The sequence below is a fragment of the Oryctolagus cuniculus genome, chromosome 8 (genome assembly GCF_051225735.1).
Source record: "Oryctolagus cuniculus isolate XC-2025 breed Fujian yellow rabbit chromosome 8, ASM5122573v1, whole genome shotgun sequence".
Lineage (NCBI taxonomy): Eukaryota > Metazoa > Chordata > Mammalia > Lagomorpha > Leporidae > Oryctolagus > Oryctolagus cuniculus.
The window spans coordinates 138,203,942-138,230,017 of record NC_142874.1 but is presented as its reverse complement, the minus strand read 5'-3'; the positions used below and the strand labels follow the sequence as shown (position 1 = coordinate 138,230,017).

The following is a 26,076-nucleotide window of genomic DNA, read 5'->3' as shown; positions in this document are numbered from 1 at the left end:
GAAGAGGCTGAGAGGATAACCAGTGCAGTGATGACTGCTCTGCTGTGTGTTAGTGCTGGGACAGGGCATCTGACTGCTGCACTCTAAAACAGGCAGGCAGAGCAGTCCTCAGGCATTCAGGGAAGAGGTAGAGCCTTACCATCCACAAAGGAGCATTGTTGGTATTGGGTTTTATGGCGCTTTTAGCCACAATTGGTAATTAATTTTGGTTAAGACCGTATATCTGACTAATTAAAAGTAAGTATACATACACATACATAAATGTATGTGAAGTAACATTATATAATCTTATTTATGAAAATACATATTTTATGTGCTATATTTTTATAAGGTTGTTAGAAATCTTAATTATGGCATTCACATTTGCAGGAATTAAACTTATGCCATAAAGAAAAGGAGAGACTGAGTGATGAACTGCTTCTTAAGTCAGACCTGGAAACTGTCATCCACCAACTTGAACAAGAGAAACAGAGACTCAGCAAAAAAGTTGAGAGTTTTGCAGTTACAGGTAAAATGTTGACAACTTCAAATGTGATCACGATTTTCTTAAATTTTTTTAAAGATTTATTTATTTATTTGAAAGTCAGAGTTACACAGAGAGAAGGAAATGCAATGCAGAGAGAGAGAGAGAGACAGAGAGAGATCTTCTATCCGCTGGTTCACTCCCCATTTGACCACAACGGCCAGAGCTGCGCTGATCCAAAACCAAGAGCTTCTTCCGGGTCTCCCACGTGGGTGCAGGGGCCCAAGGACCTGGGCCATCTTCTGCTTCCCCAGGCCACAGCAGAGAGCTGGATCAGCAGTGCAGCGGCTGGGACTCATGTGGGATGCCAGCACTGCAGGCGTCGGCTTTACCCGCTACACCACAGCGCTGGCCCCTGTGATTTCCTCTTGATCAATTCTTTTTATTAGTTGGTTTTTCATTTAACTCAATCTGTCCGTGTTGAGTGCTTTCTGTAAATAGGAACCGTATTAGATATTTTAGATAAGAAGAACTCTGTCTTCCTCAAGGACATTAAGAATTCTTTAGAGAGCAGGTGTTTTTAGCCTGGTGGTTGAAATGCCTGTATCTGACATCAGAACACCTGGATTTAATACCTGGCTTCTTCCAGTGCAGACCCTGGGAGGCCACAGGGAAGACTTAGGTAACTGGGTTCCTGCCACCCAGGTGAGAAACTTAGGTTGAGTTCCTGGTCCCCAGCATTGGCCATTGCAGACACTGGGGAGTGAACTGATGGCTGGGAGCTCTCTTTGTCTCTCTGCCTCTGAAAGCAATAAATTAAAAAAAAAAAAAAAATTGGGGCTGGCGCTGTGGCATAGTAGGTAAAGTCACTGCCTACAGTGCTGGCATCCCATATGGGCACCGGTTCAGGTCCTGGCTGCTCCACTTCTGATCCAGCTCTCTGCTATGGTCTGGGAAAGCAATAAAAGATGGCCCAAGTCCTTGGGTCCCTGCACACATGTGGGAGACCCAGAAGAAGCTCCTGGCTTTGAATTGGCACAGCTCTGGCTGTTACAGCCAATTGGAGAGTGAACCAGCGGATGGAAGACCTCTCTCTCTCTCTCTCTCTGCCTCTCCTTCTCTCTGTGTGTAGCTTTGACTTTCAAACAAATAAATATCTTTTTAAAAAATTAAAGATTTATTTTATTTGTTTGAAAGGCAGAGTTACAAAAAGAGAGGGATTTTCCATCCACTGGGTCACTCCCCAGATGGCCGCAACGGTCAGGAGCCAGGAGGTTCATCTGGGTCTCCCACGTGGGAGTAGGGGTCAAAGCTCCTAGACCATCCTCTGCTGCTTTTCCAGGCATATTAGCAGGAAACTGGATTGGAAGTGGAACAGCCAGGATTTGAACAGTCACCCATATTGGATGCCAGTGTTGCAGGCGGCAGCTTTACCCACTATAACACAATGCTGGCCCCATAAAAATTCTTTTTAAAAAAGAATTTATATTTTGATTAGTTGATATAGGGAACTTCCTGTGCTTGAATATTTTGCAATAGAAGAAAATTCTTCCTTGAGACAGACTGATAATAGTATTAATAAATATTCAGAAGACCGTTTTCAAATAGTAGAAAACTGAAGTGTAGAATTCTTTTGAGGCAGTGCAGTTTTTTTTGACAGGCAGAGTGGACAGTGAGAGAGAGAGACAGAGAGAAAGGTCTTCCTTTGCTGTTGGTTCACCCTCCAATTGCCGCCGCGGCCGGCGCACCGCACTGATCCGATGGCAGGAGCCAAGTACTTATCCTGGTCTCCCATGGGGTGCAGGGCCCAAGTGCTTGGGCCATCCTCCACTGTACTTCCTGGCCACAGCAGAGAGCTGGCCTGGAAGAGGGGCAACTGGGACAGAACCAGCGCCCCAACCGGGACTAGAACCCGGTGTGCCGGCGCCACAAGGCGGAGGATTAGCCTAGTGAGCCGCGGCGCCGGCTGAGTTGTAGCATCTTAAAATCCGTCCTTGTTACCTCTTGCTGCCTCTTGGCTCCTCAGTTGCCGCCGGTTGGCTTCAGTCCCCACCTCACCAAGACCACAGCTCCTGGGAAGGTCCTCTCTCACCTCCATATGCTAAGTGTGGTGGATACTTTTTTTCATTAGCTTACTTGATTTCTTAGCCTTCGACACAATTGTCCCTTCGTTCCCACTCTCCTACTTTCTTTTTTTACTTTTTAAGATTTATTTTTTATTTATTTGAAAGGAAGAGTTAGGGAGAGAGACTCGCCCCGGACTGGACCAGGCTGAAATCAGGAGCCACCTCTGTCTTCCTGGAGGGTGGCAGGCTTTCCCGTGCATGTTAGCAGCGAGCTGGATTGGAAGTGGCGGCCAGGACTCAAACCGGCATCAATACAGGATGCTGGCGTTGCAGGCAGCAGGTTAACCTGCTGCGCCACAGTGCCAGCCCTGCCTGCTCACTCCTTAGGACCAGCTCGTCTTTCCCCCTCCAGTTTGCATTGTGTGTTGTCCTTTTGTAGCTTTCCTCCTACTTCCATTGGGATTTTTGCTTGATGGTGGCTGTTTTTCACACTGGAATCCTTAGCCAGTGCTTGGCATACAGTAAAAAACTTAGTCCGTATCTGCTGAATGAAAGGAGATGGGAGTGAATCAGGTACATCACGGAAATCATCCCGTGCCTCGGAGTGGGATCACTCATGAAAAGGTGCTTTCTGTGGTAGAAGAAAGACTTGAGGGGCCGGCGCCGTGGCGCACTAGGCTAATCCTCTTCCTGTGGCGCCGGCATCCCATATGGGCGCCGGTTCTGATCCCAGTTGCTCCTCTTCCAGTCCAGCTCTCTGCTGTGGCCCAGGATTGCAGTGGAGGATGGCCCAAGTGCTTGGACCCTGCACCCACATGGGAGACCGGGAGGAGGCACCTGGCTCCTGGCTTTGGATTGGCACAGCTCCAGCCGTTGCAGCCACTTGGGGAGTGAACCAACTGGGAAGGGGGACCTCTCTCTCTGTTTGTCTCACTGTCTGTACCTCTGCCTGTCAAATAAATAAATAAATCTTTTAAAAAAAGATTTATTCTAAAAAAAAAACTTGAGTTGTTTTGATCTCTGTATGTGTGGATACCCTATTCAAGCTTAATGTTTAAGCTGTGCGTATTATAATTATGGAGATATTTTGTTTTAGTGTTTTTTGCTGTCCCTAGGAAGTGCTGTGTGCAAATTTATCTCATTGTTCTCTAGCACTTTAGGTAGACATTGACTTATCAAACATTCAAATGTTTAATTTTTGCTTTCGATTTTTTTTTTTCTCTTTGCATCTCAGTTTTTAGCTCTTTACTGTGTCTGGCACAGGTGATTCACAGAACAATTCATGATTTCTAGAAATCTTTATTTTTAAAATGCATTTGATTAACATTATACATGCAACATTGTTTAAATTTACCCACTTTAATTTACAGAAAGAGAACTTACTTTGGAAGTTGAGAGAATGAGGCTAGAACATGGAATAAAACGCAGAGACAGATCACCTTCTCGTTTAGATACATTTCTCAAAGGTATAGAAGAAGAACGAGATTATTATAAGAAAGAACTAGAAAGACTCCAGCATTTAATACAGCGAAGATCTTGTTCTACAAATTACTGTGCTCGTGAAAAAATCCCAATATTTAAAACACAAGAAAAAGTAAGTATTGCTTTGGAAAAGCAATTAATAAGGCAAGAGAGTATTTATGAATAAGCCTTTCTGATTTATTATTGTATTAAGTGTAATTCATTCTTGCTTTTAAAAGGTTTTAGTTTTTGTCTTGTTCCTTGGCTTGTGCTGTATGAGTTAGGAAAACTTCCTTGGAACAAGGTGTACCATGCTGATTCCTGGAAGTGAAGGAAGACGGAATTGCCCAGTCATAGGGGAAGTGCTGGGTCGTCTGGGCTTCCAGGACCTGAACCAGGGATGCCTGCCACTGGACATGCCTTGTCTTTGTAGCGTCTGCTTTCTGTAGAAGCTGCATTTCCTGTCCTGTGGCGGAAGGACTTTGTCCACCTGGCAGGCACATGGCTTCAGGTCACTGCCAGCATTGGATCAGTCAGGAAGGCGCATTCTGTCCTGGCCACGCTTCTTCTGTTAACCCTGCACGGGAGATGGGTAGAAATTGGAAGTGGGGGCTGGGCGGATTGTCCACTGTGACCGCATTTGCAAGGTGCTCATGTAAAGGTGTTCCTGTTATGTGTAATGTTGTGATTGGGTCTTCTGTTGCGGGTGTTATTTCAAGTCGACCATGATTTGTAAGATAAAAATCATGTGTCTCTGTTTTAGATCTTAATTATTTGCGGTGTTTTATGAATATCATTTGAATGCTTCAGTTTTTTTTCTGTTTTTTAAGCTGTGGAGCTGTAGGCACCCTGAAGGCTCATCTGACCCTATCATTATCTACACACTAGTTAAAATGGGGGGGATTGGAGGGAGGAGTCACTCACACTCAGAACGTGTGATTTCACGCTCGAGGGAATTTAGCGGTTTGATTGTTCCCCTCCCCCCACCCACGAAGATCCTATGTCCATTGTCCAAACAGATTTGAGTCTTTAGATTGGATTTTGTTTTTTAACCAGTTGGCTGATGGCCAGATTTGGATTTCTAGTTGTCAGCTATAATGCTGTGCTGTGTTACCTACTACAAGCTAAGTGAATTGGTGGGGACACACAGTGCAAGGTAATTTCTGTTACTGAGCTGTTTGAGTTCCACATATACTCAGAACTCAGGAAAAATAAACCACAGAATTAATCGCTTTCATCGTGTGGAAGAATCTTTCACAAGATGGTTCATGAATGTAATAGCACTGAGAAGATAACCCTCAAAAGTTAACTGAAATCTTTGATTCAGTTGCTTGGTATGGATTCATTAAGGGAAGATGAATGGGAGATATTGGTTAGGTACTAGTGAAATTCAGAGATGTTCCTCCTTTTTACTTACTTCCCTGAACTGTTATCATGTTACCTGGCACAACGATGAATCTGTTTTCCAGGGTTCAGAAAGTCAGGCTGTTCAGAGCATTTTAGAGTCCCAGTGATAGCTGGCAGTCAGGGCGGGGTGAGGGTGGTGGAGACCGTGAGTGACCGGAGTGACCGGTGAATGGGTGGTATAAGATGGCTGTGTGTTATTCTTAAGTGTTGAAATTTAACTGAAATGTGATCCCTGTTAAACATAAGAGTAGGAATAAGAGAGGGAAGAGATATATAATTTGGGACATGCTCAAGCTGACTTGCCCCAAATGGTAGAGTTAGAAACATACCAGGGGACTCCAATTTAATCCCATCAAGGTGGCATGTACCAATGCCATCTCACTAGTCCAAGTGATCAATTTCAGTTCACAATTGATCATAATGAAAGGACTAAGAGTCAAAGGGAGCACATAAGCAAGTCTAGTACCTGCTAACACTAACCGATAGAATAAATAAAGGGGAGAGTGGTCCAACATGGGAAGTGAGATACTCAGCAGACTCCTAGAATGGCAGATGTCCTGAATGGCACTCTGGCCTCAGAATCAGCCCTAAAGGCATTCGGATCTGGCTGAAAAGCCCATGAGAGTATTTCAGGCATGGAAAGCCAAGACACTCTGGCAAAAGATCTCTGTGAGTGAGATCTCAGTGGAAAGAACAGGTCTTCAAAGAAGGAGGTACCTTTCTCTGAAGGGAGGAGAGAACCTCCACTTTGACTATGACCTTGTCTAAACAAGATAAGAGTCGGAGAACTCGGGGGGCTTCCATAGCCTTGGAAACTCATGACTGGAGCATAGGGGGATTGCTGATGCCATAGACAGGAGTGTCAATTGGTAAAGTCAACAACAGGAGTCACTGTGCACTTACTCCTCATGTAGGATCTCTGTCCTTAATGTGCTGTGCATTGAGATTTAATGCTATAACGAGTACTCAAACAATATATTTCACTTTGTGTTTCTATGGGTGTGCAATCTGTTGAAATCTTTACTTAATGCATACTAAACTGATCCTCTGAAAAAAAAAAAAAAAGAAAAGAAACTATCAACTCCCAACTTGACTCTCACTGGGATTAAACATGACAATAGGTCTGATCTGATTTCATCATCATTAAAAAAAAAATCATCCATTATTTTTCACTTTATGTTTCTGTGTGGGAGCAAACTGTTGAAATCCTTACTTAATGTATACTAAGCTGATCTTCTGTATATTAAGATAATTGAAAATGAATCTTGATGTGAATGGAAGGGGAGAGGGAGTGGGAAAGGGGAGGGTTGTGGGTGGGAGGGACGGTATGTGGGGGAAGCCATAGTAATCCATTATTCGTACTTTGGAAACTTATATTCATTAAATAAAAGTTAAAAAAAAAAAAAAGGAGAGAAAAAAAAAAAAAGATGGCTGTGTGTGCTGGGCGCCTTCTCACTTAGGAGGAGACACTTTCAACATGTTTGGAAACACTTTTTTGGCAAACCTCTCAAAAACTGGTTTGGTATAAAAACCAGTTGGGTATTCTTTTTAACAAACTCTTAGGCATAGTTCCTTGAAATTGTAATGACTCTAAAAGAAATACACCTTGCCATTCTAAACATCAACAGTTTTTTTAAAAAGATTTATTTATTTATTTATTTGAAAGTCAGATTTACACAGAGAGAGGAGAGGCAGAGGGAGAGAGAGAGAGAGGTCTTCTATCCAATGGTTCACTCTCCAATTGGCCACAACGACTGGAGCTGTGCCGGTCCAAAGCCAGGAGCCAAGAGCTTCTTCCAAGTCTCCCACATGGGTGCAGGGGCCCAAGCACTTGGGCCATCTTCTGCTTTCCCAGGCCATAGCAGAGAGCTGGATCGGAAGTGGAGCAGCCAGGACTCAAACTGGCGCCTATATGGGATGTATGCGTTTCAGGCCAGGGCATTAACCTGCTGTGCCACAGCGCCGACCCCAACAATTTTCATCAGTAGTACGTTCACTGATTTTCAGGTCTGTGTAGAGAGAGGACTGTCCCCTTTCGCTTTGTACTCACCACTGATTCCCACTGTGGACAAATTCCAGCTCCACTGTCTGGCTTTGTGACCTTAGTGAAATTCTGTAATTTCATGAAGCCCTCGTTTCCTCATTTGTAAAGTGGAGGAAGTAACTACAACCTCTTGCGAAGATTAAATGTGGGCTGGCGCCGCGGCTCACTAGGCTAATCCTCCACCTGCGGCGCCTGCACCCCGGTTCTAGTCCCGGTCGGGGCGCCGGATTCTGTCCCGGTTGCCCCTCTTCCAGGCCAGCTCTCTGCTGTGGCCAGGGAGTGCAGTGGAGGATGGCCCAAGTGCTTGGGCCCTGCACCCCATGGGAGACCAGGAGGAAGCACTTGGTTCCTGGCTTCAGATCGGCACAGCGCTGGCCGTAGTGGCCATTTGGGGGGTGAACCATTGGAAGGAAGGAAGACTTTTCTCTCTGTTTCTCTCTCTCACTGTCTAACTCTGCCTGTCAAAAAAAAAAAAAAAAAAAAAAAAAAAAGGCTACCGATTTCCACTTGCAGTGCAGGACTTCTGAAGGAAGACACTGGGGTGGCATCCAGCCTTTAAATAAAAAAAAAAATTAAAAAAAGATGAAATGTGGTAGTTTGTGGAGGGTTCCAGTGTAATATCTAGCTCCTAGTACATGATTCATTTCCTGATTTTGTCGATTCAGAGTGGGTGAGTTCCCAGCAGAAAGTCCGATTCTATTTGGCAGGGCTGTGTAGAGGGCCTGCAGGGCTGGAGATAGACGCATCTGTTCTTGCAGCCTCAGCACTGTGCGTGTGTGTTCATGTGCCTGCGTGTGTGTAGGGAACAGTGGAGTGGGGAAGAGTAGTTAACAACGAGTACTCATCAACACTGGTACAGAAACCTTACGAGGTCTATTCAGAGTAGAGTCATTACTCTCTGCCTGAGCGGATCAGTCAGTAGAGAAACGTTCAGGAAATGGGTGCATTTTACCAGATATCATGGGAGCCCTCAAAGATACATTGAACAAGACAGACTACTTACTGTGGCCTCGTGGAGCTTAAATTTCAGTGATTCAGACATGCATTAAACATGGGATCATGTAAATAACTTTGTAAGCCCATTTATTATAAACGTTAAAGTACAGGAAAGATTCAGCATGCTATGAGTTTGTGGGAGCAAATTAGATTTGATAGAGAATCTGGAAGGATTCCATGGAGAAAGTGACATTTAAGCTGAGACCTAAATGGTAATGAGAAGAGACTATCAAATCCTGTTCACTGAGTTCTCTTTTTCTAGGATCTGCAGAGACTACGTCCTTTCTGAAAGGCTTTTCCGATTTAGGCGTGATTAATTACAGATAGTCTTCTGTGGTTATTTAAGCCTTGATTAAGCCTCAGAATACTAATTGCTTTTTTCCTGTTAAATGTCTTGTCCTTTAAAGTGTTTAGAGAGCTAAGCTCATCCTTTATGCTTTGATGTTGCTTGAATAATTAACTGTAAGGATAACAATTTGATGTGGTAGGTGAGGAGTACCTCATAGATACATGTCACCTACCAGTTCAGCAACAAATGTATGATGCAGACCAGGGCTGTTTCCAGGGCACCAAAGTAGCAGATTGTCCCCACTTCTCTCAGGGCTTCTGCATTTAGTCCTCAGAGATACCAAATGAAGTCTCCATCTGTCATTGTTTTTTCCCCTCAATGGTGTTGAAGAGAGTGGATCTTTGAAATTGCACCAGACTAGTAGGCATGGTCTTATTTTAGACATGTTGGATGTGGTTACTTGGTCAGTGAACATCCTTCATGGACATTGCCTAGTAGAAATAATTTACATTTTTTTGACTTTGGAGGTAGACCTCACGTAGGTCTAAAACTGGGACAGTTGGGGGTTGGTGTGCCAGGAAAACTGGTGTTAATAAGTTGAAAGAAAACGCTGAGCAATGTGCTAGGCTGTTACATCTGTTTACACTGAGGGAGCAGGCACACACAAACACACACACCCCTGTCCTTCCTGGTCTTTTCTCTGGAGAGGGTTATAAACTAGTGGGTCTCAAACATTAGCGTACATCAGAGTCCTGAAGGGCTTGATAGAAGTGGGCCCTGCCCACAGTTTCTAGTTGAGTGAGGCTAGCGTGGACCCCAGGATTTGCACGTGTAACACGATCTTGGATGCTGCTGATGCCTCTGCACTAAGGGTACACTTTATGTCCCTAGTATGAGCAGCCTCAGAATTGGCAGTTGAAGCATGTCTGATGGCATCTGGTCAAGCAGCATCTGCAGCAGCCACGCCCCTTCCTGGAAGCTGGCAGGCCGGGAAATTTGCCCCAGTACTGGCAGTGCTCTCATCTACTTTCATTGTAGATTAAGAAAAAAAAAAAAAGATTTCCTGAATGACATTAGTGAAACTCGTGTTCTTTTTGTCTGTTAGCATCTCAGTCTCACCGTCAGCATCCTTATGTCAACCATGTGGTGATAATTACAGCACATGATAACTTCTGTTCTTTAATTATATTTCAGGGTGATTACAATTCAGAAATTCATCTGGTCACAAGAGAAAGAGATGAACTTCAGCGTATGCTGGAAAGATTTGAAAAATATATGGAGGATATACAGTCCAATGTTAAATTATTGACGGCGGAAAGAGATAAACTCAGTGTCTTATATAATGAAGTAAGCAGTTTGTTATAATTAAGCTAACATGGTATGGAACCTGCTAACTTTGATGGGACCATAAAATATGGCCCTTGTGATAGTCCTTCACAGTTAGAATCCTAAGTACTAGTAGTTTCTGCCCTCATCCTGTTCTCAAAGCAGAGATTGCTTTTTCCATACTTCTCTTTTCTAGCCCATCTTTGTGTCTGATCAGTATGGGATGGTCTCTTTTCTTCTAGAATTACCTGGATCGGGTCTCAGCCTGATGCCGAGCACACTGCTCCTGGAGACTCAGACATCCCAGCTGTCTCCACCTGGACAGCACCCCCTATTGTGTGTGGCTGTGTTGGTTATTGGAGACTTAGTCTTTGGTTACAAACCAACAAACACACAACCGAGGACAGAGGGAATGGGTACAGCCTGGCCTTGTTAAATAGCTGCAGTTACCGGGGGCAAAGACAGTCTGAGCAGAGCAGAGCATGCTGTCTTCCGCTTCTGGTGTTCCTGTCTCCATGCCCCACAACATCCTGCTGCCACCTGGAGAGGGGACAGGCTGTGCAAAAGGGCCACTTTCAGTTCTTGAACTTTCGGGATTCGGTGGTACCCACCGTGGGATTAATCAGCTTCCCTGGTCAGCTTGGTTGGCTCCTCCTTTTCTGCCGGCTGCCTAGCTCCCAACATTTTATGGCTGTCACCTCATTCAATATTCTTATCTTGGTTTTTTTTTTTTTTTTTTTTTTTTTTCCTTTTTTTAATCCTTTTATTTTGTTGGGATTTGGGAACAAAGGTGGCCTGTGTCCAGTTTTTTGTTTTTTTTTTTAAACTAGGGCCAGTGCTGTGGCATAGTGGGTAAAGCTGCCACCTGCAGTGCCAGCATCCCATATGCCGGCCCAGCTGCTCCACTTCCCATCCAGCTCTGTGCTATGGCCTGGGAAAACAGAAGATGGTCCAAGTGCTTTGGCCCTGCACCCGTGTGGGAAACCAGGAGAAGCTCCTGGCTTTAGATTGGCTCAGCTCTGGCCGTCGCAGCCAACTGGGGAGTGAACCAGCGGATAGAAGACCTCTCTCTGCCTCTGCCTCTCTGTAACTCTGCCTTTCAAATATATAAATAAATAAATGATATTTTAAAAAAATCTAGAAGGGTATCCAAAGTGCCTGTTACTTCTGTCTTTTATTCTTCAAGGCTCAGGAAGAATTGTCTGCGCTTAGACGAGACTCCACCCAAACCACAGTCTCCAACAATATTGTTAGTCTAATGGAAAAGGAAAAAGAACTTGCGTTATCTGACCTAAGAAGAGTTATGGCAGAAAAGGAGACTTTGAGAGAAAAATTAAATGTAAGTAAAAAGGTTGGCCGTTTTGAGAGGTAATTTCTTGGGAAGCAGGGTCTGTGAGTCTGTTCTCCATGAGTTAGTGTTGCGGGGGTACAGCTGGAATGGGGATTGCCAGCAGTAGACCTGGGCCAGCCTTGGGCTCGGTGTGTGACAAAGAGCTAAGAATGGTTTTTACATTTTTGAAAAAATACCAGGAGAAGAATCATTCTTCATTGTCGATAAAGTGTTGTTGGAATACTGTGCCTATTTGTGTACCGATTGTCAATAGCTTATTTTGTGCCACAGTGGCCAAGCTGAGTGGCCACATCAGAGGGAGGCCCATAGCATCTAGACTACTTACCATCCGGTTCTTCACGGAGAAGCTGCCGACCCTTTTCTCTTTCTAAAAACAACAACGGTATGAGTCCTGTGCCTTCCTAGCGCTCCCCCACTGGAAGTGCGCAGCTCGGCAGTGCGTGATGTCACAGCCATGTCAGCCCTGGAGCACTTTCATCACTTCCTGCTTCTTCCCAGGCCCTCGCTGTAGGCAGCCTTATTTCATTCACTTTTCAGGTTTCCATAGATTTGCCTGGACATTTCCTATAAATTGGATCATTCATTATATGACTTTTATGTCTGGTTGCTCTCGTTAGCATGACGTTTTCAAGGTTGGACCATGAGTAATGCTGCTGGGAACATGTGCATACCACTTTCTATGTGGCTGTTTTCATCTCCCTCGAGTATTCTTGTGTGCCTAGACTTGTGACACTACAGGACTCCTGCTGAGTCTTTTTTTTTTTTTTAAGATTTATTTATTTGAGAGGCATAATTACAGAGAAAGAGGTCTTCCATCCTCTGGTTCATTCCCGAAATGGCTGCAGTGGCTGGAGTAGCACCGGTCCAAAGCCAGGAGCCAGGAGCTGCTTTGGGGTTTCTCACGTGGGTGCAGGGGCCCAGGTACTTGTGCCATCTTTCACAGCTGTCCCAGGTCATTAGCAGGGAGCTGGATCAGAAGTGGAGCGGCTGGGACTTGAACCAATACCTGTATGAGATGCCAGTGCTACTATGCCTCGGTGCCACCTCACAAGTCTGTCATAGAGGATGTCACCAATTTCCACTTAAAAATTTACCACCATCCTCCTACCCTGCCACGGGCTGGTACTGTGGTATAGAAGGTTAAGCCTCCACCTGTGGCACTGGCATCCCATATAGGCACTGGTTTGAATCTCGGCTATTCCACTTCTAATCCAGCTTCCTGCCTATGTGCCTGGGAAAGTAACAGAAGATGGCCCAAGTGCTTGGGCCCCTGTACCCATATGGGAGACCAGGATGAAGCTCCTGGTTCCTGTCTTTGGTCTGGCCCAACCCTGGCCGCGCAGTCATCTGAGGAGTGAACCAGTGTATGGAAGACCTCTCTCTCTCCACCTCTGACTTTCAAATAAATACATCAGAAATCTTTTTAAAAAGTTTACCCCCCAAATATAGTTTGAGAATGTTATTGGAGGAGGGAGGCAGCAGTTTGGCCCAACAGTTAGGATGCCATTTGGAATCCTACATCCCATATCAGACAGACTGGAGTCAAGTTCCAACTCCACTCCCAATCCCAGCTTCCAACTAGGGTATACCCCAGGAGGCAGCAGGTGATGGTCAAGTACTTGGGTCTCTGCCACCCACGTGGAACTTGGATTGAGTTCCTGGCACCTGGCTTCAGCAGGCATTTGGAGAGTGAAATCAATAGATCTCTGTCTATAGCTCTCTTCCTGTCTCTCTCCTTTTCTTTCTCTGCCTCAAATAAAATGAATAGAAATAAACAAAAAGAATGCTCTTGAGATGGACATGTGGCCCAGTGGGTGAGATGCCGATTAACATGCACATGTCCTGTTTCCGAGGGCCTGAGTGAGATTCCCAGCTCTGGCTCCCGGTTCTAGCTGCTTGCCAATCAGGCCCGTGCAGGCAGCAGGTGGTGTCAAGTACTCGGATCCCTGCCACTCCTGTGGGAGACCTGGGTTGAGTTTCTGGTTGCTGGCCCCAATCCTAGGCTCAGCCCTGGCTTGTGCAAGCATCTGGGAGTGAACTAGTGAATGGGAGCTGTCTGTCTCTCTGCTTCTGTTTGTCTCTTTGCTTCCTCTCTGCTTCATATATATATATGTATATATAGTTTTTTTTTTTTTCTTTTTTTTTTTGACAGGCAGAGTGGACAGGGAGAGAGAGAGAGACAGACAGAAAGGTCTTCCTTTTGCCTTCGGTTCACCCTCCAGTGGCCGCCACGGCCGGCGCGCTGCGACCTGCTCACCGCGCTGATCCGATGGCAGGAGCCAGGTACTTATCCTGGTCTCCCATGGGGTGCAGGGCCTAAGCACTTGGGCCATCCTCCACTGTACTCCCTGGCCACAGCAGAGAGCTGGCCTGGAAGAGGGGCAACCGGGACAGAATCTGGCGCCCCGACCAGGACTAGAACCCAGTGTGCTGGCACCGCAAGGCGGAGGATTAGCCTAGTGAGCCGCGGCGCCGGCCCTGTATATATAGTTCTTAATTGGAATCTTTAACAATATTTTCTTCCAGAAAGTGTTTTTTCATAAAAATAAGTGTTAAAATTATCAAACCGAAAACTTCTGTGCAATATGGCATCTTTTAACACAAGTTACTGATTTTCCCTTTCCCATATCTGTTGAAATGCTCAAAGAATGTAAAAATAGGATTAAAAAATGCGGTAGTACTCAAAACTTGGAAAAAGTGACATTCCTAGCTAAATTCTTCAGAGTTGTAGGAGGAAGGAGTTTACAAGTTTTCAGCAGTTCTTTTACTTACAAAACTGAGCTAATCATCTGTACTTCAGCTGCTCATTATTCTGCTATCCACAACTTACCAAAACTAGGCATCATTACTAATTAAGCTCTCCCTGAAAGCTGGTATCTCTCAGTCACCAAGTCCTAGCAATACTACTACCTCTTGAATAAAATTTAACATGTATCAAGCCATTCCCATGTGGAGGGCTCTCTTCCACCTGCTTTTTGCATGGATTGTTGTCGGTCTTCACTATAGCCTCTTCTGACAGGCTCTCCCTCATGGACAGCTCTCTTGAATTATGGCAAAGTTAAGTAACTTGCTTGGGATGGCCATTTTGCACAGTACTCTGGATGCCTGCCTGAGTTAGTCCTGGCTCCACTTCTGATTCCAGCTTCCTGCTAATGTATACCCTGGGAGGCAGCAGGTCAGGCTGAGGTTCTTGAATCCCTGCCATCCATATGGGAGATCCAGATTGAGTTTCGGATTCTCAACCTTGGCCTGGCCCAGCCCCAACCCCAGCTATTGCAGGCATTTGGGGAGTGAATCAGCAGGTATGAGAAGTCTCTCTCCCTCTCTTTATCTCTCTGTTTCTGTCTCTGCCCTTCAAATAAATTTTTTTTAAAGAAGGGAAAGGTACTAGTGTTGTTAGGGTTATCTGAGATGAGTTGTGAGGATCTGGCTCCTGAGCTCATGTAACTTTCCCTAGAGTCTCTGTGTTTCTGTTCCCCGCTACCATCCTGTCTGGTCATTATCCTCTCACCTGCCTCTGCGCTTGATGTTGCTCATCCCAAATGTATATTCAACACTGCCTTTAGAGTCCTCTTCAGAGATACAAATCTTGTCAATTCACTTCCTATTTGAAATCCATTAACTGTTTTCAAGGACTTCAGTGATTGGCCTTTGCCTACTTTAAGAGCTAAACACCCCCACCCCCACCCCAGGTCCTCATCCACCTTTTTCTCAAGGCTCCAGATGTAATAGGATTTTCTTGCCTCTAACCTTCTAACATAGACTTCAAAATATTCCTTCCAAACCCCGAGTCCAGAAAATTCCTATTCACTCTTGAAGTCAGGATGGAGAACCTTTTTTCTACTAAGGGTCATTTGGACAATTTATAACATCATTCACAGGCTGTACAAACTTATCAACTTAAAAATTAGCTGTAGATTTTTTGGATTTTGAGCCCTGCCTGTGATTGCTGTGGCAAGTCCAGACCAAACGATCTTGTAGGCCTTACACAGCCTGCAGGCTGGACGTTCAGATTATACCTGGCTTCCTCAGTCAGGAAACTAGATTCTAGGTTTCGTTTTGACAGATTGCTGTGCAATTCCTTTTCCTAGTGGAATATTTCTGGGTTTTAATTTAACCTCTTCTTTAAAGTATCTTTTCTGTTAGGCTGTCATATTTCTGAAGGCAGAGACCTTAGTCTCTGCTTGGTGCTTGGTACAGAGTATGTACTCAGTTGAATGATTTTCTTAAAAAGGTTTATTTGAAAGAGTGATAGAGACAAAGGGAATCTTCCATCCACTGTTTCACTCCTCAGATGCCCACAACAGCCAGGTCGGGGTCAGACTGAGCCAGGAGCCAGAAACTCCGTCTGCATCTCCCACATGGATGGCAGGGGCCCAAGTACCTGGGTCACAATCCACTGCCTTTCCAGGAACATTATCAGGAAACCGGATCAACAGTGGAGTATCTGTAGTTCCTAGCTGGCACTCTGCTACGGGATGGGGTGTGGGTGTCACAAGTGACAGCTCTCCTGGCTGTGCTGCAGTGCCAGTCCCAGTTGAATGATTTAGTAAGTAAATACAGCACAGTGACCCTTCAACCAAACAGATAATCCAAGCATCACATGTTTTTATTCATTTGATTTTAGTAGCATGGATGAAGTAAGAATCCACATTAGAAAAACTCTTAGTGACCAGCAGGTTATACCACTTACCCCAGACTTGGCAGCGGCAGGAGCTGGGTAAGATAACCAGGAGCAGCCCTGTGTTGAGGTGCTGGCCTATACAGCCATTCTCGAGCGTCTGAGCTCTTGCGTGGCCCTGTCAGGCTGTGTCCTGTGTCTTTGCGATCTCATCGTTCCTCTGTCTCCTCTTGTGAGGTCATACTTTGTAGCTGGTTGCCTAACCTGCTGGTCTTCTTCCTGTATACTGTTCTGATAATCAGTCTCTGTAAATCCATACAGATGAATCCATACCAGTGTGTGTCTTCACTACCGTCGCACACGAAGGTAGAAAGTATAAAAGCTAAGACCCTATTATGCTTGCTTTTTTAATCAAAAGCATTGTTTTTATAAAATTTATAACGATATTCTTTCGTTTTTTTTTGTTGTTTTTTTTTTGTTTTGTTTTTTTTGACAGGCAGAGTGAACAGTGAGAGAGAGAGAGAGAAAGGTCTTCCTTTTGCCGTTGGTTCACCCTCCAATGGCCGCCACAGACGGTGCACTGCGCTGATCCAAAGCCAGGAGCCAGGTGCTTCCTCCTGGTCTCCCATGGGGTGCAGGGCCCAAGCACTTGGGCCATCCTCCACTGCACTCCCTGGCCACAGCAGAGAGCTGGCCTGGAAGAGGGGCAACCGGGACAGAATCTGGCGCCCCAACCGGGACTAGAACCCGGTGTGCTGGCGCCGCAAGGCGGAGGATTAGCCTAGTGAGCCGCGGCGCCGGCCACGATATTCTTTCTAAAACTTGTCTATGATTTATGAAAAGACAAATAGAATTTGATAGTGCTATAGGCTTGCATTGCTTAGTTTGGTACTGTTTTATTCTTTGATGTAAATGAATATTTTCTGTGAAATTTTCTTTCAGAATATCCAGGAAATGAATCTTTTTGGAAAATCAGAATTAGAGAAAACTATTGATCATTTGACACGTGTTAATCATCAGGTAATTTATCATACTGTACTTGGGGTATATTTTGTTATATGAATGATTATGCTAGTTATAGTTTAAAAATTTGTTTGATTTATTTATTTATTTGAAAGGCAGAGAGAAAGAAAGAGAGAGAGACACCCGAGATCCTCTGTGCACTGGTTCATTCCCCAAATGCCTGCAACAACCAGGGCTGGGCCAGGCTGAAGCCAGAGCCAGGAGCTTCATCCAGGTCTCCCATGTGGGTGCAGGGGCACACGCACTTGGGGATTTTCTCCTGCCCTCCCAGGTGCATTAGCAGGGAGCTGGATGGAAGTGGAGCAGCTGGGACTTGAACTGGTGCTCATATGGGATGCTGGTGTGGCAGGCAGTGGCTTGACCTGCTGTACCAAATACTGGTCCCAACTGTGTGTTTCTAATATTGTAAGATGTTACGCTGGAAATGCTGTGTAACAGTGGTGAGGACTGTGTGCACTGAATGCTGAGAACTGGGGTGCATTTCATGTCTGCCTCCTGCTTGCTGTGGGCAAGTCACTTTTCCTTTCTGTCCCTTGGTTTCCTTGTTTGTAAGATAGGAGTAGAGTTCATATTTACCTCAGGGTTTCTGTGACAATTAAATGAGTTAATACATGTGAAGAACTTAGAAGAGTGCTTGGCGTATTGCCTGGCACTCAGTAGGTATTAGCTATGATTATTTCTTTGCTCTTGTAAAAAAAATATAATGCAGATTGAAACTTTCTTTATTACAGTTGCCCATCAGGCTACATAGGGAATTGATTCCAGGATCCCCATGTATGCCAAAATCCATGGATGCTTAAGTTTCTTATATGAAATGGACTGAAAATTTTATTTATTTTGTTTTTTATTTGAAAGGCAGAGAGAGAGACAGATCTTCCACCCGCTGCTTCACTCCCTGAATGCCTGCAATAGTCAGGGCTGGGCCAACTTAAAACCAAGAGCCTGAAACTCACCCAGATGGCCCATGTAGGAGACAAGAACCCAAATACTTACCTCCCTGCATTAGCAAGAAGCTAGATTGGAAGTGGAGGAACTGGGGCTCGAACCAGGCACTCCAGTACAGGATGCAGACACCCCAAGCAGTGACTTAACTGCTGTGCCAATTCCCTACCCCATCTCCTATATATTTAAATAATCTCTAGGTTACTAATACTACCTAATACAATATAAGTGCTGTATAAGTAGTTGTCATGCTGTATTGCTTAGTGAATAATGACAAGAAAAAAAAAATCTGTGAGTAGACATTTGGCCTAGCTGCTAAGATACCTGCGTCCCTTATGTGAGTAGTAGCTGGGTTCCATCATTCAGCTGTGTCTCACATGTCCAGACTCTTACTCATGCGGACTCCGGCAGGCAGCGGTGATGGCCCAGGTAGTTGGTGTAAGGAAAAGGGGCACAGAACAGAGAGGGGACAGAATATGAACTCACAGCCAGACCAAATCTATTCAAAGAAAATAAAGCTGCAGAGGTGGGTGACCAGCTGCCAGCGTGCGCACAGACTGAACATGTGGCAGACAGCTCAGCCCCCAGGGGCTGGGCTTTTTAATATCTTTGTGAATGGGGCAGTGAATTCCTTCATACAGGTTCTTCAAGTTTGGCCTGCAGGCTTCCAAATCTGGGGAAGAATGCAGAGGGTTGGGTGGGGACAGTGGGGTGTGAGACTGAACTGGTCTTTTTTTTTTTTTTTAAAGATTTATTTATGTATTTGATAAAGTTACATAGAGAAGGAGAGGCAGAAAGAGAGAGAGGGAGAGAGGTCTTCTATCTACTGGTTCACTCTCCAGTTGGCCACAGTGGCTGGAGCCGCACTGATCCGAAGCCAGGAGCTTCCTCCGGGTCTCCCACGCGTGTGCAGTGGCCTAAGGACTTGGGCCATCTTCTACTGCTTTCCCAGGCCACAGCAGAGAGCTGGATTGGAAGTGGAGCATCTGAGACTTGAACCAGTGCCCATATTGGATTCCGGCACTGTAGGTGATGGCTTTACCTGCTATGCCACAGTGCCGGCCCCTGAACTGGTCTCTTGAAAGAAGGCAGACATAACAAGAACTTGAAATGGCTGAGGCTTATGTTCTTGTTGCATCAGTTGGGTCCTTGCTACCCACATGAGAGACCTGGAATGAGCTCCCAGCTTCTAACTTTGGTCCTGGCCTAGTCCTGGCCATTGTGAGCATTTGGGGCATAAAACCTGCAAGTGAGAGTATGCCCCACCCCCTACCCCCACCCCCCACCTCCAACTCACTCTCTCCCCCTCTCAGATTTAAAACACATACACACATGTGCGCACACACACACACACACAGCTATTTATGTTCAGCACACATGCAGCCATCGTAGGCCTGACTGCATGCCACATGATCCAAGGTCGGTAGAACTCATGAAGGTGGAAGCCCCAGATGCTGAGGACCAGAGGTGCTGTCTAGGGACAGAGCGTGTGACAGTTTGGTATGTTTCCTGACAGCCGCTTACCGCTTTCATTTTGGCTAGTTTTTATAGTTGTCTTCATTCTTGGAATTTATTTGCCTTTCAATTCTGTCATTTGAGTTGCTTCATTTTTCTCCTCATCCTGGGTTTATATCTTATTGCTTTTATTCCTTACTACTAATTTTATATCAGATGCTAGACATTGTGAAATTTTTTTAAAGATTTATTTATTTATTTAAATGGTAGAGTTACAGAGGCAGAGGCAGAGACAGAGAGAGGTCTTCTGTCCGCTGGTTCACTCCCCAAATGGCCACAACGGCTGGAGATGAGCCAATCCAAAGCCAAGAGCCTGGAGCTTCCTCCAGGTCTCTCAAGTGGGTGCAGGGGCCCAAGGACCTGGGCCATCTTCTGCTGCTTTCCCAGGCCATAGCAGAGAGCTGGATAGGAAGTGGAGCAGCCAGGACTTGAACCGGCACCCATATAGGATGCCGGCACTGCAGGCAGTGGCCTCACTTGCTATGCCACAGCGCCAGCCCCCAGACATTGTGAATTTTACCTCTTGGTTGCTGGATAGTTGTATTCCTCTAATACTCCTCCCTGATCCCTTTTTGTCCTGTTTTTAAGCTTCATTGTAGTATTTAGTCTTAGGCTGATCTCTTTCAACACTGTTTAAAAACCCTTTTGAGTATGCAGCCTGTTGCCCTGTAAATTACTAGATTTTTGAAATGGCTAGTGGGAACAGGAAGCATTCCTGGCCCTTCAAGAGACCTGAATATTGTTCCCTCTTATTCTTTGATGGTTCTTCCCCTAGCCTTGGCTGAAGACTCCTGGGGGCCACATCTCAGCCGTCTGGAGTTCTGACTCTGTGCAGGTTTTTTTTTTTTTTTTTTTTTTTTTTTTTTTTTTTTTGACAGGCAGAGTGGACAGTGAGAGAGAGAGACAGAGAGAAAGGTCTTCCTTTTCCGTTGGTTCACCCTTCAGTGACCACTGCAGCTGGCATGCTGTGGCCAGCGCACCGCGCTGATCCGAAGACAGCAGCCAGGTGCCTCTCCTGGTCTCCCATGGGGTGCAGGGCCCAAGCACTTGGGTCATCCTCCACTGCACTCCCGGGCCACAGCAGAGAGCTGACCTGGAAGAGGAGAACCAGGACAGAATCCGGCACCCAGACCGGGACTAGAACCTGGTGTGCCGGCGCTGCAAGGTGGAGGATTAGCCTAGTGAGCCGTGGCACCGGCCTCTGTGCAGTTCTAATCCACTGTCCACCTGCCAACTCCTGCCCTCCCCGACTCAGTCCTGTCTTAGGAACTTAGAGTTCCTGTCCCTGTGTCTCCGCCTGGAGGTGCTGCAGGCAGGACGCTCACCACCTTTCTTTCCTGTCGTTGCAAGGCGGAAAGATGGAGAAGGAGCTCTCCCAGTCAGTGTTCACTCCCCAATAGCCGCAACAGCCAGGCCTGTGCCACGCTCCTGAAGCTCCACCCAGCTCCCCACATGGGTGGCAGGGCCCCAAGTGCCCATCTTTGGCTGTCTCCCAAGGCATGTTAGCAGCAGGAAGCTGGCTGGGAAGCAGAGCAACCAGTGCTCAAAACAGCGTTGCAGGCAGTGGTGCTGGTCCCTGTTCATACTTTTCCAGTGCGTAGTGTCTTAAAATTCTTATTTTGTGTATTAATTTTTAAGTTATTTTGGGCAGGAGGGTAAGTCTGATCCTTATCACTCACAGAAGCTGAAGGGAAGAATTAGTAAACTGGAAAATACATCTGAAGAAAGTACTGGAAGTCATTAGAAAGAGATTAGGAGATAGAAGATATGAGAGACATAGAATGTTAGAGAATAGGAATGAGAAGGTGTGAACATATCATTATTTGGTCAGAATTTGAGAAAAGTGTAATAGAATGTGGGAGAGACAATATTTGAAGAGATAGTGACTGAAAGTTTCTAGCTAATATGAAAATACAGAAATTCTCTGATGCAAAACGCACAGTGTAATCGGTTTTAGTGGTGATAAGTAATACAAGGCACCTATGGATGAGTTTGTCGGATCTGTATTAAAAGCCTTGTGCTGCCTTATTGAAAGACATTTGAGAAAGCCTAAATAAGTGGAGAGAAATACTATTGAGAAGGCGATCAATTCTCCCCAAAGTCATCTATGGAGTCAAGGTAGTTCCAGCTGAAATCCCAAGAAGGGTGTGTCTGGGGTGGGGGGGAGGGAATGTGTGTGTGTGAGGGACAGGAGAGAAAGTGAGTGTGTGTGTGTGTGTGTGAGTGAAAACTGGTAACGATAACATGGGCGCAAGGGGCAGAAGATCACACAGCAGTTTTAAAGAGGAGGAACATGGTGCTGGGCCCACCCTCCCTCCCAGACTTGGAGACTTCAGAGCTGTAACTGAGGCTGGGATTTGAAGACAGAGATAAAACTCAGTTGAGAGCAAGCCTATAGATAGCAGGAAACCTGATCTGTAAAGAAACCCAGGTCCAGGGGAAAGGGATGCACATTCAGTAATTGGATCCTGCTGTACATGTACTGTACCCCAAATCAGCTCAGGTCTACTTGTAGCTTGGCATATTCAAATCTCTACTTTATTATTTTTTTTTTCAATTAGGCAGAGACAGAGCCCCAGTGTGTTGGTCCACTCCCCAAATGCCTACAACACCTAGGGCTGAGTCAGGCCAAAGATGGGAACCAAAACCCCATCCAGGTCTCCCACATGGTGACAGGGACACAGCTGCTTAAGCCATCACCTGCTGCCTTCCAGGGTGCACATTAGCTAGAAGCTAGAATACATATTGAAGCTAGGACCCAAACCCAGCTACTCTGACGATATGGGATGATAACGGTCATTCATTTGGCCAGTGTCTTAACCACCAGGCCAAAAACCTACCCCAAAACAACGATGTATTTTAAAGAAATGCAGGAGAACATCTTTATCATCTTGAATAAATAATAATAGCAGCATTTACATGGCACTTTGCTATGTCAGGTACTTTCTCAATATTTTATATAATTTTAATTCTCACAGCAATCATATGAAGTAAATGTTAATATCCTCCTCATTTTGTAGGTAAGGAAACTGAGGCAGAGGGAAAATTTGCCCAGGATCCCACAGCTAGCTAGCCAGTGTCTGGTATCAGTGTTTGCTCCTGAACAAGACACAAGCACAAATAAGTTTATTTCCTCAAGAAAAACATGGATAAATAGGAGTACCTAATAACTATAAACTACAAAAAAAAAAAAAAAATACACACACTAATTGAGCAAACAACTCATGACACATTTACACTTGATTTCCCCAGATCAGCAGAAGATGTGAATAGATACTTAGCCAAGGAAGGGTTTACAAATGGCTAATAAACAGATGTTCTGATAATTCTAGATGACATTGCCGCTGACCCCGTGCGCCCCCTCCGATGGCGGGGTGGGGGGGGGTTGGCGCGGTGTTCTTGGTGTGTGCATGCACACGGGGTCGGCAGCAATGTCGGCTAGAATCAAAAATTACTACAAAGAGTTGTATGCCAGCAAACAGGGAAATCTATCAGAAATGGATAGATTCCTGGACACATGCAATCTACCTAAATTGAACCATGAAGACATAGAAAACCTAACTAGACCCATAACTGAGACAGAAATTGAAACAGTAATAAAGGGCCTGCCAACAAAGAAAAGTCCAGGACCAGATGGATTCACTGCTGAATTCTACCAGACATTTAAAGAAGAACTAACTACAGTTCTCCTCAAACTATTCAGAACAATCGGAAAAGAGGGAGTCCTCCCAAATTCTTTCTATGAAGCCAGCATCACCTTAATTCCTAAGCCGGAAAAAGATGCAGCACTGAAAGAGAATGACAGACCAATATCCCTGATGAACATAGATGCAAAAATCCTCAATAAAATTCTCGCCAATAGAATACAACAACACATCAGAAAAATCATCCACCCAGACCAAGTGGGATTCATCCCTGGTATGCAGGGATGGTTCAGTGTTCACAAATCAATCAGTGTGATACACCACATTAACAGACTGCAGAAGAAAAACCATGTGATTATCTCAATAGATGCAGAGAAAGCATTCAATAAAATTCAACACCCTTTCATGATGAAAACTCTAAGCAAATTGGGTATAGAAGGAACATTCCTCAATACAATCAAAGCAATTTATGAAAAACCCACGGCCAGCATCCTATTGAATGGGGAAAAGTTGGAAGCATTTCCACTGAGATCTGGTACCAGACAGGGATGCCCACTCTCACCACTGCTATTCAATATAGTTCTGGAAGTTCTAGCCAGAGCTATTAGGCAAGAAAAAGAAATTAAAGGGATACAAATCGGGAAGGAAGAAGTCAAACTATCCCTCTTTGCAGACGATATGATTCTTTACTTAGGGGATCCAAAGAACTCTACTAAGAGACTGTTGGAACTCATAGAAGAGTTTGGCAAAGTAGCAGGATATAAAATCAATGCACAAAAATCAACAGCCTTTGTATACACAGGCAATGCCACGGCTGAGAAAGAACTGCTAACATCAATCCCATTCACAATAGCTACAAAAACAATCAAATACCTTGGAATAAACTTAACCAAGGACGTTAAAAATCTCTATGATGAGAATTATAAAATCTTTAAGAAAGAAATAGAAGAGGACACCAAAAAATGGAAAAATCTTCCATGCTCATGGATTGGAAGAATCAACATCATCAAAATGTCCATTCTCCCAAAAGCAATTTATAAATTCAATGCAATATCAATCAAGATACCAAAGACAATCTTCACAGATCTAGATAAAACGATGCTGAAATTCATATGGAGACGCAAGAGACCTCGAATAGCTAAAGCAATTTTGTACAACAAAAACATAGCCGGAGGCATCACAATACCAGACTTCAGGACATAATACAGGGCAGTTATAATCAAAACAGCATGGTACTGGTACAGAAACAGATGGATAGACCAATGGAACAGAATTGAAACACCAGAAATCAATCCAAACATCTACAGCCAACTTATATTTGATCAAGGATCTAAAACCAATTCCTGGAGCAAGGACAGTCTATTCAATAAATGGTGCTGGGAAAACTGGATTTCCACGTGCAGAAGCATGAAGCAAGACCCCTACCTTACACCTTACACAAAAATCCACTCAACATGGATTAAAGACCTAAATCTACGACCTGACACCATCAAATTATTAGAGTGCATTGGAGAAAGTCTGCAAGATATCAGCACTGGCAAAGGCTTCTTGGAAAAGACCCGGGAGGCACAGGCAGTCAAAGCCAAAATCAACTATTGGGATTGCATCAAACTGAGAAGTTTCTGTACTGCAAAAGAAACAGTCAGGAGAGTGAAGAGACAACCGACAGAATGGGAAAAAATATCTACAAACTATGCTACAGATAAAGGATAAATAACCAGAATCTACAAAGAGATCAAGAAACTCCACAACAACAAAACAAACAACCCACTTAAGAGATGGGCCAAGGACCTCAATAGACATTTTTCAAAGGAGGAAATCCGAAGGGCCAACACACATGAAAAAATGTTCAAGATCACTAGCAATCAGGGAAATGCAAATCAAAACCACAATGAGGTTTCACCTCACCCGGGTTAGAATGGCTCACATTCAGAAATCTACCAACAACAGATGCTGGAGAGGATGTGGGGAAAAAGGGACACTAACCCACTGTTGGTGGGAATGCAAACTGGTTAAGCCACTATGGAAGTCAGTCTGGAGATTCCTCAGAAACCTGAATATAACCCTACCGTTCGACCCAGCCATCCCACTCCTTGGAATTTACCCAAAGGAAATTAAATTGGCAAACTAAAAAGCGTTCTGCACCTTAATGTTTATTGCAGCTCAATTCACAATAGCTAATACCTGGAATCAACCTAAATGCCCATCAACAGTAGACTGGATAAAGAAATTATGGAACATGTACTCTATAGAATACTATACAGCAGTCAAAAACAATGAAATCTGGTCATTTGCAACAACATGGGGAGGAATCTGGAACACATCATGCTGAGTGAACTAAGCCAGTCCCAAAGGGACAAATATCATATGTTCTCCCTGATCTGTGACAACTAACCGAGCACCAAAAAGAAAACCTGTTGAAGTGAAATGGACACTATGAGAAACAGTGACTTGATCAGCCCTTGCCCTGTTGATGAACTACTTAATACTTTATCCCTTTTAGTATTTTTTTGTTTGTTCTACTTAATACTATTGGTTGAATTCTGTAACTAATACACAATTATTCTTAAGTGTTGAAACTTAAATGAAAAGTGATCCCTGTTAAATATAAGAGTGGGAATAAGAGAGGGAAGAGATGTACAATTTGGCACATGCTCAGTTGGACTTGCCCCAAATGGTAGAGTTAAAACATACCAGGGGATTCCAATTCAGTCCCATCAAGGTGGCATGTACCAGTGCCATCTCACTAGTCCAAGTGATCAATTACTGTTCACAGTTGATCATAATGATAGGACCGGGAGTCAAAGGGATCACATAAACAAGACTAGTGTCTGCAAATACTAACTGATAGAATAAAAACGGGAGAGAACAGTCCAACATGGGAAGTGGGATACACAGCAGACTCATAGAATGGCAGATGTCCTAAAC

General features: G+C 44.6%; 1 protein-coding gene across 10 annotated transcripts in view; it reads left to right on the top strand.

The window, feature by feature from the left end:
• The window catches only part of CEP135 (centrosomal protein 135), an 80,389-nt gene that overhangs the window by 24,778 nt on the left and 29,535 nt on the right, over positions 1-26,076 (top strand). For 9 of the 10 annotated variants that reach the window (XR_016212188.1, XR_016212189.1, XM_089302769.1 and 6 more), the window contains 5 exons: positions 370-508; positions 3,900-4,123; positions 9,921-10,073; positions 11,239-11,391; positions 16,967-17,044. Coding sequence is in view for 8 of the 10 variants with exons in the window: in XM_089302769.1 (XP_089158895.1) it covers positions 370-508; positions 3,900-4,123; positions 9,921-10,073; positions 11,239-11,391; positions 16,967-17,044 (747 nt within the window). In the remaining 2 variants the exon portion in view is untranslated. The remainder of the gene's footprint in view (positions 1-369; positions 509-3,899; positions 4,124-9,920; positions 10,074-11,238; positions 11,392-16,966; positions 17,045-26,076) is intronic. The other variant, XM_089302770.1, reaches the window with a different exon arrangement.